The 14,812-nt window shown below is 41.2% G+C and overlaps 1 protein-coding gene across 2 annotated transcripts in view; it reads left to right on the top strand.

Moving 5' to 3' along the window:
* Positions 1 to 14,812, top strand: part of TBCD (tubulin folding cofactor D) — a 111,761-nt gene that overhangs the window by 1,868 nt on the left and 95,081 nt on the right. For both annotated transcript variants that reach the window (XM_021535835.4, XM_021535834.3), the window contains exons 2-8: positions 1,209 to 1,259; positions 1,470 to 1,567; positions 2,632 to 2,733; positions 3,667 to 3,813; positions 4,560 to 4,615; positions 6,677 to 6,809; positions 13,200 to 13,245. In XM_021535835.4, coding sequence (XP_021391510.2) covers positions 1,209 to 1,259; positions 1,470 to 1,567; positions 2,632 to 2,733; positions 3,667 to 3,813; positions 4,560 to 4,615; positions 6,677 to 6,809; positions 13,200 to 13,245 — 633 coding nt within the window. The remainder of the gene's footprint in view (positions 1 to 1,208; positions 1,260 to 1,469; positions 1,568 to 2,631; positions 2,734 to 3,666; positions 3,814 to 4,559; positions 4,616 to 6,676; positions 6,810 to 13,199; positions 13,246 to 14,812) is intronic.

Here is a 14,812-nt window from a genome sequence, read left to right as displayed (position 1 = left end):
TGGGGTTTTATTTTATATTTGCCAGGCTGTGACCTGGGAAAATAATTTGCTCCTCAATTCCACTTCTGCTGGAAAGCTTGGTGTTGGAATTTGTGGTCACTAGTTCTGCTGTTTGTATGCAGCTTAAGGCATCATTCATTCAGGTGGCAAGTCAGGGGTGATTAGGAGCTCAGGTTTCCCTCTGGGTGGTGTCCTGGTGTCCCAGTGGAATTGCACAAGGATGCTGCGGGATGGGCTGGTGCCTGAAAGTGGTTGTGCAGTGTCATCCACTGGTCAACTGCAGCACTGTTGGCTTTGAGTCTTGTCTTCAATGTAGGGGTTGATGTGTCAAGCAGAGGAAAGGGACAGAGAGAAACAAATACAGAAAAGGGGAGGTTAAAGGGGTTTTGGTTTTCTAATTCAAAAGCTGTTTTCTGACCAAATGAGCTGGGCAATCTCCAGTGCCACACTGGATCAGTTAATGATCTTCTTGGGAATCCAGCTTTCACTTCTGTAGATGCATTTTGTTGATTCTGGGCTTAAACTGAAAAGCTTTTGTGTCTGAAAGCTCTGGAAAGTTGTTCTTATTCTTTTTTTCAATACTCAGTTTCAATTTCTCCCTTCTTGAGTCACTATCCAAAAGGAAGAGAGACTGTGCTTCTGGCAGCAGAATAGAGTAAGGGATGTGACAGTTTTGAGGAGCAGATGGTAAGAGCTGCAGTTTGTTGAGGTTAAAATTTGTTAAGGATTCTTTGTTCTTTGCTGAACAATTCCCTATGTTCTTTTTCAAAATAAGAAACTAACTCTGAGGATTGTGAGGAGCACCCTCATTGCAAAGTGTTGCTTGTGGGAGTTTTGTCCCAGGAAATTGGAGAGACTGCTGGCAGTGGGCTGATGGCTCAGTGTGGGTGAATGAGTGCAGTGTGAGGGGTACAGACTGTGCTTGGACTGTTACTTGGACTTAGAAACTGCTCTGTGTTGGAAGGGACCTTAAAGATCATCTCATGCCACCCTCCCTGCCATGAGCAGGGACTCCTTCCACTATCCCAGGTTGCTCCAAGCTCCATCCACTTCATGGTTTTCTAACTTTGTGACCTTGCTTACAGGTGGTGACAGCTCAGGGATGCAGAAATCTTAAGCTAAAACTGTTCAAGATCAGAGGGTATCTCACAGTTAAGGCTCTGGAAGAACCTTGAAGTAGTTTATCACAGATATCTTTTCATTTTCAGGTATAATGGACAAATACCAGGAGCAGCCTCACCTTTTGGATCACCACTTAGGTAGGAATGTCAGCCTTAAAAATTTTTGTGTCTATACTTAAAAATCTGTTACTCTGGAAGATCTGGGTTTTGCATTGCAAGACTGCTGTGTCTTGCATTTACTTGCAGGTACTTCCATTTTATAATTGTTGTCTCCCTCTGTTCTGTCAGAAGTACAAGAAACTCTGTGGCCTGCATGTAGTCTCACTGTTTTTTCTCTCCTTTCACTAGAGGGGATGATGAATTCCTTGTTGGAAATAGTATGGGACAGTGGATCTCCTCCCTCACTAGTTCACCTGGCTTTTAAATTTCTCTACATCATTACAAAGGTAAAAAAATCCTAATGTTATTTAACTGAAATTTGTAAGTTACAAATATTTTCTTTGTTATTTTCAAAAATATTAAAATAAATAATTTTAAAGTATACTGTGAAAGATTACTTCTCTTGTTTCCCATTTTCATGATAGCTCATGTTATTTAATGATCCAGATTAGTAAAAATCCAGGTCTGAATGCAAAAGAAATTTCAGACATGGAGATGCTGAATGATAAAACATGAGTTGTAACATTGAAAAGTAAAGTGTGATGAACAGTTAGATGGATGTGGAATTTCCATTTGAGCACAGGAAAATATTTTTGGCTGTAAGAGCTGAGCCCTGGGATAGGTGGCTCAGAGGGGAGGTGGGGTCTCCATCCTTGGGATACTGAACACCCATGGATGTGGTCCTGGGTAGCCTGGGGTGCTGGGGTGATCCTGCTTTACCAGGAGGGTAAAGAGACAATCTCCAGATGTCCCTTGATTTTAAAGTTCATTATCATGTAATGAATTCTTAATAACTTTGTAAAAACACAAATACCACAAGGTGTTGTAAATGCAGGCAAACCCGATGGGAAGAAATGCTGATGTCTGACTCAGTTCAGAAGGCTGAATGATTTCTTTATTATAACTATGCTAAAATACATTAATATACTATATAAAGGAAGATACTAAAGCAACATATTACTTTCTCTAACTCTAACACAACTCATGACCCTCTCTCGAGAGTCCAGCCCCAGGTGGGTTGGGTTTGCCATCAGGCTCAAACAATCCTCACCAGAATCCAATCAAGCAATCACCCCAAATAAACAATTCTCCAAACACATTCCACATGGGAAAACAAGGAGCAGAAATAGAAATTATTTTCTCTTTCATTTCTCTCTGTGCACCCTTATGAAAAATCCTGAGAGAGGGAGAAATGTGCTGCCACAACAAGGTATTTTAAGACTTTGGTTGCATCCTTACTCTCCTTATGACGCGAGGATCCTAATCAAGAAATTTATCCAAGGGTCTTTCCTTTCCCCTCAGTACCTGCTGGTGCTGGATGGGTTCTGAATTCTGAAACTTTCTGCTTTAGGTGAGAGGATACAAACGTTTCCTGCCACGTTTCCCTCATGAAGTCCGGGACCTGCAGCCTGTTTTGGATATGCTTGCAAAGCAGAACCCAAGAGACCCTGAGGTGAGCACTTGTTCAAGTTTTTTGTCTCCAGTGGGAAAAGCTGAAGGAAAAAAATCTGTGAAAAAGTATATAAAGCAGTGACAGACCCCTGGATTTGGTGTGAAAACAATCATCTTGTCACAGGAGAAATACCCTCCCCAAGGAGAGGTCTTGGTTTTCTTTCATGGGATTTGTTCCAAGGATTTAGGAGCAGTGGCAGTAGAGGTGCAAGTAGAATCTTTAAGCACTCATGTAAGAAACACATTGATTGCAACAAGAGTAAGAAGAAGGGCAGTGAAAGGCATTGAACCTCTAAAAGGAGTAATTGAAAAATACTCCAGTCTGACTCCAGGATACTGTAGATTATATTGTTATATTTTTAAATAATCTAAAAGAAGAACTCCAGAGAGCTTCTTAAGATAGATGAATTTTAAGAGAGATCATTATCAATTATAAGTAACAAAAATAACTGATTTGAAGACGATAATTGTATTGCTGCTCTAAATTAAATCTTTTTAAAAATAAACATCAATTCTGACACTTTGCTGCTTTAAATCTTGAAAAACTTCCTTCTTTCTTCAGAAGTTGTTGCAATAAACTCATGAAAGCAACACATAAGAAATTAAGGAGAAAAATATAATTCTGTTCTATTTGTGAGTGGAGGCACAGATAGGCCGAGGGAAGGGAAAAACAGGAAAATGGGAAGATGCAGTTTTCCTTTGGAAAGGAAACAAGGTTGCCCAGATTTCTGATGGGGGAAGGGTCCATTAATTTTGTTACAGTTTTGTTGTTTGGGGTGCTTGTAGTTGTGTCTCCTTTGGAGTTTCAGAGCACTCACATTGGGAATTTTGTCTTACTCATCTTTGAAAGTTCCTTGGAGCCAGGGGGTAGTTTGTGCTCTTTATATTGTAGAAAATAAAGTGAAAAAACCTTTGTTTTACCATTTCTTTCCAGACTTGGGAAACTCGCTACATGCTCTTGTTGTGGCTGTCCATGATCTGCCTGATCCCTTTTGATCTGGCCCGTTTTGATGGAAACCTCACTTCCCTGGAAGGGCAGGCACGGCAGCCAACCATGGATCGCATCCTGGACATAGCCAAGGTGAGGGAAACACATCCTGTGATGCTTTCAGACCTGGGACATTTGGCTCAATCATTCAGGATGTGATAAATATTAATATATTCTGTATAGTCCTCAGTGATGTTCTTTTCTGTATATTATTTAAGCCTGTATTTTTGTGTCTAATCTGTAAAGAGTTTTTTCGTACTTCTGGATCTTCATACTGTTGTTTGCTGCTTTAAAGTCAGGTGAGACTGGAATTTGTTTCCCCTGATTTAATAAACTGTTTTTATCTGAGGTGAGCCCCTGCCTTTGAATATATTAGAGGCTTTCAGCACATGAAAGTGCCAGAAAGCTTCTCTGAATACCAAATCTGAGGATTTCTAGAGAAAATAAATGTTTGATCAGAGTGAGCAACTTTGGAAGCTGTGACTATGTGAAGATTTTTAAAGAAATAGATGAAGTTCCAGTGGGTGTCAGCTTTGACACTTGCAGCACTAAGGACAGTGTGTCTGTGAATTAAGTCTTCAGCAAATGAACCTTCAGTAATAAACCTGCTTTGAAAGCCACACAAAGAGAGACTGCCTCAGATTTTTTTTTTTAAATGGGAAAATGAACTTTTTACTATCTTTAAGCTCAGTTTGTAACCATAATAATGACATCATGTGTGTAATCATCATAATATTTGTCATGTTATTATTCAGTAGTGTCTTATGTACAGAGCTGTTACATAGTTTGTTTTCTCCATCTATGAATTCTTTTTGCAGTCAGTTTTCTTTTCCCTTTAGTGTTACCTGGTTGTCAGTGACAAGGCTCGGGATGCAGCTGCTGTGCTGGTGTCCAAGTAAGTCTCTTTTGTGCATCTTGGCAAAAAGGCTCCCGTTCCTCCTGCAGTTTTTTAATCTGACATGACAGTGTTGGGAGGGCTGGAAGTTGCCAGCTGTCTGAGATATTACTGTTGCTTGAATTGGATGCAGCAGTGTTTGTTGGGAATACTGCTTCCTCTGCACATGAAAACAAATTACAAAGACCATAAGCAGGGATAGTACACACATGTCTCTTGTTTCAGTAGCTATTCCAGTCCACGTTCTGGGATATTCTAGTGGAATATTCAGCTCAGGTAGGAATTGATTTGGGGTTTTTTTTTCCCCCTTTTTAAAGCAGTAAAAGCCCCGGCTCTGCTCTGCAGCCTGTGCTCAGCAGAGGGCGCTGATTAATTTTAATTAGGAGTATATGTGCAGAGCAAATTTGGGAACAGAATACATGAAGCTGGTTCTAGTACCAGGTGTGCAAGGCTGTAATGGTGCTGTATAGTGGCCTTAGAGTTATTTAGTTTATTATGAAAATACCATTTTCAAAACAGCCTGGTGATTAAAACACTTCACCAGAAATTAGAAGGCTGGCTCCAAGGCTTTTCCCTGTTCTCACATCCCCAAAGCCAGCTCTGAGCATAATCATTCTGACATGAGGTTTCTGTGCCATCTCCCTGGAGCTGGACTGTTATTTGGGTGGGCAGGAGCACAACGGTGCTGGGACAGATGGAGAGATAAGGTACAGGAGTCTGACTCTGTAGCACACTCTGGGAAAGTTCCTGGGGAGAAAGTCTGGACTATGCTTTGTGCTCCAAGGAGTTGATGAATTTCAAGTGAAGTTTAGGAACATCAGGATTCAAGACCTCCTGTTTTCCAAAATGAGCTGCTTCTCACAGGGCAAAGGAGCTGGAGTATATTTCATGAATTCTCCTTTCTGCCTGCTCAGTGAGTGGTTCCAGTCGGAGGAGATGGGGCTGATCCTTATCCTGGTCTTAGTCTGGAGGTTGGGAAAGAAAGATTTAAACTCCTTGGGGCTGAGGAAGGGTCTGGGAACCAGCTCAGCCACTTCACAGGTCACTTCTTTCACATGTGCCCTTGGGCCAAAGGCAGCTTCATCCTCCAACCCAAAACAACCCTCCTGCAGCTCACCCCAGATCCTCATTGTTCTGCTGCTGAGCAGCAGAGGGACTGCCTGGGAAGCCAGTCCATCCCAGCAGCTCACTGCTGAGGTGTTCTCTGTATTTAATAAATTTAATACCCCATCAGTCAGCTCTTGGGGCTGTTCCCCAGTTATCTGTAGGTGTAGGAAGGATCTGGGTGCTGGCTCTGGGGCACATCCTCTTTGAATTCCTTGAGTTGTGCTTGGGTGAGCTTCCCCATGTGCCTTATTTCCACTGGGTGAGTTGAGGACAAGTGCAGTCTGAATTGTTGCTGCAGCAGGACCTGGTTTGTAGGAGCCAGGACACAGAAGTGATGCCCTGACTGCAGCTTGGCTGCTCAGGGGAGGGCTGAGAGTAGGTTTATGGTAGTTTAGAATGAAAAACATTTTCCCTTTTCTAAGATTACTAGAAATACATCTCTTAACTCATCTTGTGTGTTAAATAACGGGTGCTTGACCTTTTCAAGTATCTGAAACCCCAAATGTAACCCTGCTGGTTGCTTCTTCTGGGCCTGACTGGTGACAGTGCAAAAGGGACCCAGTGCTGATTTCCACTGATTTTCAGATTTGCAGAATGGCTGTTTTGGTAAGAGAGGAAGAATCCACCTATTTGTGTCAGCTTTTCACTAATTCTAATATAATTAATTTATTAAAAGCTTTGGAAATTTTGTTGCTTTACAGTTAAGAAATTTCTAGAACCCGTGTTTTTAGCTGGGTTTAAAGTGAAGACAAAATTCCAGGTCAGAGCCTTGCTCAGAAACAGATGGCTAAACGTAGGATGGTTTGGAGTGTTCCCACCCTCAGTGATTTGGGGAAAGACACGCTGAAGAATTGTTCCAGGAGCTACAACCAGTTTGGATAGGAGGAAAAATCATTTTTCATTTGGTGTCATAAAGTCAATGGCTGCAATGTTTTCTTTTTTTTCCTGTGACAGGTTTATTGTTCGCCCTGATGTCAGGCAAAGCAGGATGGCAGATTTCCTGGACTGGGTGCTCTCCATGTTGTCCAAATCCTCCTCCCAGACCATGGAGGGCACTGTCATTGTGAATGGCATGCTCCAGGCCCTGGTAAATACTGGTTTTCCCTTAAAATATAGACAGTTGTGTTTATGGCCATCCTATACTGCTGCAGGAGGCCCTTGACAGCAAATGCACAGAGGGGCTCCTGGCAATGAAAAAAGGAGAATTTCCTCCACAGCAATTTAGAGAATATAACTTCCCATGCATGTGTATTTTCTTTTTTTTGTCATCCCCAAATGAAAGTGAAATTGCCAGTATAGATATTTATAAATAACTCTCAAAGTAGCAGTCATTTCAGTAAGTTTGGGTTTGTTTGCTAATCTGAATGAATTTTTTTGTTGAATGTCCTTTCCTTGTGAATTGATGGTGGTGTGTGACTCAAAAGAGCTGAATTCTTAGTTTGGGTTTTAAAATTTTAAAACTGTGCGTGGGGAAAAAAATCTGAACTGTTGTTCCAGGGCACTGCTCCTCTTGTATATCCTAAGAAGGGCTATTGATAAAAGCTTTGTTGTAGTTTTACACCCTTAAAAGTCATGGGGTATGTTTTGAAATCCTGGGGTAACACGTCTGGTGATTGTGCCAGTTTTGATGTCCAAAAATATTTGGGCAGAATGGATTTTGTTGGGGGAGGAATTGTTGTTTCTTCTTGCTTTGGTTGTTGACCAAGTCAGTGCACGTGAGACAGATCACGAGCCCTTGTGCAGTATTTGCAGTTGCACAGGTTTGAGGATTTGCTGGTGTTTGTACAAGTTTTGATAATTTGCATTAATTTGCCACTCTTAACCAGTCACTAAGAGGACTTGTGTGCAGTGTGGTACTAAACATCAAAGCAAAGGTCTGGAGCAAGCGTGTAGTTTTTTTTTTAGTTGTTTCTTTTTCCTCTTGAGCTCTTCCAAATCAGAAGGGAGAAGAAATGATCTATATTTAGAATAACTGAGGACCTGCTACTTAAGCAGCAGGAAGCGTTATTTGTGTGCACTGCAGCGTTTCAAAAGACAGAATGATGTTTCATCATTTTATTGTCAGATCTGGAAAGGGAGACTGAGTGTTTGCCATTCCCGGGGCATGATGAGACCTGCAGGATGTATAATGCATTAGTGTTTTGTCATAATTCCTTTGAGTTTGGCTTTGGCTCCATCCACCTGTTCATTAGTGCGCACTAAGCGAAACAGGTGAATACTCAACAAGTAGAATCGAAACCAGAATGTGATACAATAGACCTGGGAGCAGAGCCTGCTCCTTTGCTTTTCTGGGATTTTTTTTTTCCCCCTCCCCACAGCTCGTAACTCCTGTTCCAGTTGGTAGATATGAGCAGATTTGTAAAGCCTTTTCTTGCATTTAGTTTTCAATTTCTCCTTTCAGTCACTACAATGAATTTTATCATTAGGGATAAAGGTTTTCAGACTGGTATATGTATGCATGTAGGTGCTCAAGGAGAGCGGGAAATATTTATTTCAAGAGTTAAATGTTATAAATATCATATTTATATATAGTTACATATATTCTTAATATTTTAATATGAAGAACTTTGTCTCACACTTGTAGCAGCACTATGTTGTCAAAAATATTGACTGAAAATAAGTATTCAAAATAAGTAAACACTTCTATTTAGCATGCAAGTCTAACTTCATATAGTATATAATGTATTCTATTTATTCTATAAATAAATAAAAGATATTTTGATATAACAAATAATCACTACATTTGTAAAGCAGAGTGCATCTCTCTGAGGGGCAACTAAAAGTTGTGGCAACAAGCTTTAGAATTCTTTGCCCTTGGATTCCTCCAGCCCTTTGTTACTTTAAGAGTCAAACTGCAGCTGCTTGGCCGTGTCTCTGAACAAACAGGAGGAAAAAGATAATTTTTCAGTTTCTGGTCAGTACAGCAAGGTGGAATTTGGGACTGTGCAGGTTTTGGGAATGATGTAACCCAGCAGAGTGGGGATAAAAATTCTCTCCACACCGGAGCAGGGTGGGTTTTGGTTGGGTTAGGATTTTGTGCCGCTCATAGCCTGCATTTACTGAGCAGCTCTGACTGAGCTAGCACGGAAAAATAGCTCAGAAAAGACACGAAACTCCTGCATTTCAATGAAGTGAAACTGCAAGTCAGGGACGCAGTGAGTAGTTGGCCGTGGCTGACTTTGATCTGCCTCCTCGTGGCCGTGAGCCTGGCGATCAGGTGTGTGCTGCGTTTCATCTCCCTCAGCGTTCTGTGCAGAACGAGTCCGGCTGTTCCGCGGCTCCTGTCGGAACACGCACCCCGCCTTGCGCGGCGTAATTGCACCGGGGCCTTTGGCTCTCTGCTCCCTTCCACCTGTCCTCACCATTTCCCAACGGGGGGCACCAGCAGCCACCTCTGCTGACACCATTTCAAATTCAGTGTTTCATTGCCCTCCTTTGTTGAAACCTCTGTTGCGCTTGTTGAAACCTCTGTTTCATTCGCTTCCCTGCTCCAGTTTGGCATTTCAAGGACTGAAAATGTTGGATTATTAAGCAATTGCTACTTTTTTTATAACATTTGTTTACTTGAAGGAAACTTCTAGCCTGTTTCAAGAATCTGCATTTTAAATTCTCTTGGTCTGGAGGTTTGCTTTTAAACCTGCCATTATATCAAACAGCTTTTTAGTTATCGCTGCAGGGTGCAGCACTCCCAGTTCTTGCGTGACAGAGATGTCATCACGTTGAGGTAGCCTTGGGCATTGAAACTTATTAAACCTTATTTGTTTTATAAGTGATTCAGTATACAAGTGTGAGTAATAATTAAAAAAAATAAAACGCCCTACACAGTGATCTGATGAAACTCGAGAGTCTTAAGAACGAGGCATTTCCCTGAGCTGTCTCTAATGCAAAGGTTATTTAGCAATAGCTACATGCTTATGTAAATTTGGCTCCAGGGAAGAAAGAACTCTCTAACTCTATTCTTTCAGACCCAGAGGCACAAAAATAGAATATTTCCAAATAGAATGTTTCCCAAGTCTCTGTTTTTGTCATTCTCAAAGAATTGGCTGTATTAGGATTGTCTATTGGCATTATTTTTAGAAAAAAGGGGTTGTTGCTTAGTGGTTTGGTGATAGGAAAAGCAGTGTTGGTGAGAGGTACAAATGTTCTTATGTCTGCAGGTGCCAAGGGCACTGACTCCTTTCTGCTCATGCCATTTCTCTCCTGTCACAGAGTATTTCTTCTAATGTGGCCTTGTCTGATACTGCTGGGTTTTTCTCTTCTCACTAGAACCTTTGTGGTTCATTCAAGATTCAAAAGTTATGTTAGCATAAAGCTGTTTCTTGTAGAGCATAGTACTATATCAAGCTGCTAAATTTTTTTTCCTTCTGAGTATTTAAAATGTGTGGATTTTAAATCAAGATGGAAAAGGAGATACTCTGTCAGCTCTCCATGTGTTAGTGTAAACATGTCAGATGTTCAGCTGATAAATAACTGGGATCACATGAAAGCTGCCATCACTGTGTTGGTGTCTGTCAGTGTTGGTGTCATGTTGATGCTCAACACCCAAACACGTGCAGCCCACAGCAGGAATGCTGCTTGTGTGGAGGCACAGTAAGAGCAAAGCCTTTAACTAACCCATTTTACCTTCAGCTGCACGTAGAATGCATTAAATATTGCCTCCTTCCAAGTGAACTTCAGTTCTGCCAGCATGTTCTGCCTCCCTGCTCCTGGCCTGGAGGCAGGGATGGCTGGTGGCATTCCCGGGGTGTTGTGTGGCTACCAGGGGGTGCTCCAGAGCAGTGCAAGGCATCATTTCCTGCTCTTCCCAGCGAGGCTGGAATTATCCTCCCAGTCCTCCTCTTGCTTACAACCAGAGGGAAGATGCAGACTTGTGCCTCCTGCTCGGCAGGAAGATCCACTCACTCCCCACCACCCTCACGGTGATTTGTGTAGCTTGGGGAACAAGTCCTGGAGATGATCCCGACTGATAGATCTCCTGCAGGTCGGGCCCAAAGTGGGTTATGCAGACAATTGGCAGGTGTGGTGTCTCTGCTGGGATTATTAAGAAACTGGGCTTTGTTTGCCTTGCCCTGCGCTGTTTCTAAAGCAGAGCCAGACTTGACAGTCATCATTGCTTGCACACCACTGATTTTCTCTAATTTGTAGGTGGCTTAATTATTTATAAGAGAGGGAGTCGCATAGTTTTGAAGAGCTGAGCAGGTTGGGTAGGTTGGTGTGTGCTCTGTGTCCTCGTTAGGCAGGAGCCCGTGGCTGCGACTGCGGGATGCTCCGACAGGCAGGCTCCTCGTGCTCAGCCCTGCTGACACCAAAATGCCTGTGCAGGTGGCAAACCAAGCTTATTAATTGCTTTGTTTGTATCAGATTTTTGGAAATGGTGTGCCTTGGATATTTTTCTTCCTTCAAGGCAGGAAGTTTAAGCTGGGTACCGTAATGCTGATTTGCTCTTTTTGCTTTTTTTTTTTTAATTTTTCCTCATGATTTTCATTTGTGCATCATGAACATTTCTTTTTTAGTATAACCCCTATGAGCTCCAGGTTTACAGTATTTTTCTGAAGGAGTAACTTTGCTGTACATGCCTGACTGTAGCATGTGCTGGAAGAAAATATTTTTTCTGCTTTCCCTAAAGTCAGCCCTGGTTAAAGTGCTCTTTTATTTCCTTTGAGAAAAATACATCTATTACATTCAAAAGTTTTAGAGGTTAGGACTTGGGGATGCTTTTGCATGCGTTGATTCATAAATAAATAATGAACACTTCTCTTCTTGTTTTTTCTACACTCAGAAAAAAACCCAGACATTGGATTTCATGATTTGTTGAATACCTGAAGAGTAGTTCTCCACAGTTTGGCTCTTACCTATTTACTTGTGTAAAATTTATTTTTGAAACAGCTGTTAAACTTCTCTGACACAGAGAAATACCTGATGTATCAGTTGTAGAAACTCCAGGAACTGCTCCAAGGTTGTGTCTGACCCCCAGTGCACCTCACTGGATACAGAAAAAACTTTTTTCCTATCCAGACATTTGGCATTTTCATCTCTGCTTATTCCTAAACCATTGGGAACATATTTTATTGATCAAAAGTAATTTAAATATTATGGCCCTTTAAAAAAAGTTTAGTTCTTAATTCAAATTAATAATTATTTATTTACAGTGTGCTTTGTTTGAATATGCTTTAATATAGTAATAATGATTTGGAGGCAGCCTGTTTGTGCCTTAAAAACAATGTTTGCTTTAAGTTAGGCAGAAAGGAGCTGTGAGGGTGCAGGGAAGGAGTTGTGAGGATGCAGGGAAGGAACTGTGAAGATGCAGGGAACAAAGTGATGAAATGAGTTTCTGCATGTTTCAACAAAGAAAAGTTTTAGAGGAACTCTGAATTTGTTGTACCAAAGATTTGCAGGTCCTCTGACATATTTTTTAGGCTTTTTAGTACAAGCAGAGTTTTGTTGTATGTCATTGGGAAATTTTTTGTATTTTTTTAGCACTGACTTCATATATTGCTAAAAGCTGTGCCAATTTATACATTTGAAGTGATATTTATTTCTGTTGTCTGGGCCTGAAGTCGTTCTATCACATTGCTGCTTTTATAAAAGTCATTTTTAAGGGAGCCGTCACACTTGCCTGCATTAACATCTCAAGTATTTTGATATATAATATAGAATTCCCATATATAACTTGTAGTAGTGCTGATTTGTGATCCTGAAATACAATTTAGTAACAAACCAAAAGGGACTGGGTACACAGCCCCAAGGTGTTTTTCTTGCCTCTGTTGCTCGCAGGCACGCCTGCAGCGCTGGAGGCTTGTGTGTGTGTTTGGTATGTGTGAGAAAGTACCTCTTTTTAGGGGAAGTGTGTTCTTGTTTAACTCCCAGGCATATTTATTGAGGAAGATTTTGCTTCTGGTGAGTGCCAGAGCAAGGACAAACAAATGCCTGGCCAGGGTTTTGATACATGGGGAGCTGAGGAAGCTTTTAGTGAGTAACGTGTTCTGTCAGGTGTTAATAGTCCCTGGTCTGGCTGCAGTGCTGGGGTTAAATCCACTGGGATATTTAGCTGCACATGAAGTTCCCTGGGCACAGGAATTGCAGCTGGCCTGCTGGAGGTGTATTTGCCGGTGTCTGTAGGTGGTTTAGTCTCTCACAAGCCGTGGTTGCACCACGCTGAGCTCCTGTGACCCAGCACTGAGCCTGATGGGTCAGGGACCTGAGGTAGCCCAAAACTGGTGGCCTTTTTCTTTTCTCATTTCTTATTCTGTTTTTTTTTTTCTTTCCATTTTCTCTTGAGTGTTCTTTTGCCACCTCAGTGCCCTGAGCAGTTGCCAAGAAGAACTGCACCCTGAGACTCTTCCTCTTATGCTGTTTAAATCAGCAAACACTACACATTATTGTGAGAACATTAGAAATGTTTTAAAGCTAAATGCTTGATATATTGTGTTACAGAATCTCTGTGTTCTCATATATGTGTTCCCTATTTTAATTGTAGGCACAGCTGTTTAAACATGGCAAGAGAGAAGACTGTTTACCATATGGTAAGTTTGTAAGTTTGGGTTCAGTTTTGCAAGTCATTGCAGTAGAGAAGGGAAAAGAAGATTATCCTGGTGACAAGTGGCACTGTAAGGAGTAAAATCCATGGTGATAAAACAGGGAAAATGAGGGCAGCCAAAGCAGAAATGACTGTGAGGGAGGAGCAGATGCCACCAGGGAATGTTGTGTTGGAACAGCACTTCAGAGGATTTGGCAGGTGATTACACTGGCCATTGCTGTAATACAGGAGCTGAACACTGAACATATAAACTGTTAGATGTGGAAAATATTTGTTTGAAATTCAGTTGAGCATAAACTGGTTTTGTATTTATTACTGCTGGAAGTTTTGCAGAGACTCTTAAAGTTTTAATACAAACACAGGATTTCAGAAAACCCAAGTTTAAGAACCAACTGTGTACTGGACACAGCTGGAATCATGTTGGGATAATTCTGGAATATGAGAAGTTTTTTAGTGAAAAGAGATTATACTGGGTGCAATTAGGGACAGACAGGAAGCCAAAAAAAGAAAAAGAGAATATGGAGGTTTTTGAACAGTGTAGCTGAATTTTGGAATTATGTTTGTCTTGGGGTGAATCTTGAAATATGATCAGAACTGACTGCAGTGTGATCTTGAGCCTTACTAATAGCAATAAAGGGAGGCAGGGGGAAATGGTGGCTAGTTCCAAAACACTGCAAAAGGCCTGGTCAGTTTTGTGGAGTTTATCCAAGTACCAGAAATGGGGTTTGTGCCATTCACAAATTACAAATTTACATCAGGAATGTAAACTCACTTTAGAGTGTTTGTGATTTCACTCATGAAATTATTTTGGCCCTGAGAAGAAGCTTTTTAGTTCTGGTGCTGGAAAGTATAATTCTCCCAGTTCCTAAGGCTGAGATGCAGACACTTCCTTAGAAAATGCCTGAGAGATGGGTAATGATGGAGATAAGATAGTGAAGACAAACAGCATGGAATGACACAGGTGCAAATACTGGGAATGCCATTGCACAGGAATAGCAGAATTCACTGGGGAGGCTGCCAGAGAAGCAGAAAAAGAAACAGGCTGGGAAAATGACAGTGCAACAGGAAGTGACAGAATTTAGAAAAAAACACAGTATAACACTGTACAACCCAGTATGGAAGGAACATATTGAGCTCACAGCATTAACCCTGCTGGTAAAATCAGAAGCTTTGGCTCATGGCATAGAAAGAATAGTGAGTAGTTATGAGTCTGGTAATAAGAGAAAAACCAGGGACATATCAATGAGTGAATTTACCCTAGAAAACCTAGAATGCTCACAGCTGAGAAGCAGATATTCAGATGGGAACTGTTCAGGATAAGAAAATGAGAGAGGAAAAAAAAATCTAAGATTTTTAATTATAACAGATCTGAGGATGAAATAGAAAAAAAAAATAGGCAAATGTCGAAGCAAGATCCTGTTTGAAGTCACTTGTGACATAGAAGTTGAATTAAAAACAAACACTAGCCCTGGAGTAATTTACATGGGTCTGTAGATATTTTAGTGATTCAAGAGCTGGCAGGACTTGGAAGAGGCCTTTATTTATATATTCTT

Source organism: Lonchura striata, chromosome 18, assembly GCF_050655825.1.
Source record: "Lonchura striata isolate lonStrDom1 chromosome 18, ASM5065582v1, whole genome shotgun sequence".
Classification (NCBI taxonomy): Eukaryota; Metazoa; Chordata; class Aves; order Passeriformes; family Estrildidae; genus Lonchura; species Lonchura striata.
The sequence above is the reverse complement of the archived record's forward strand: the minus strand, read 5'-3'. Positions and strand labels throughout refer to the sequence as shown.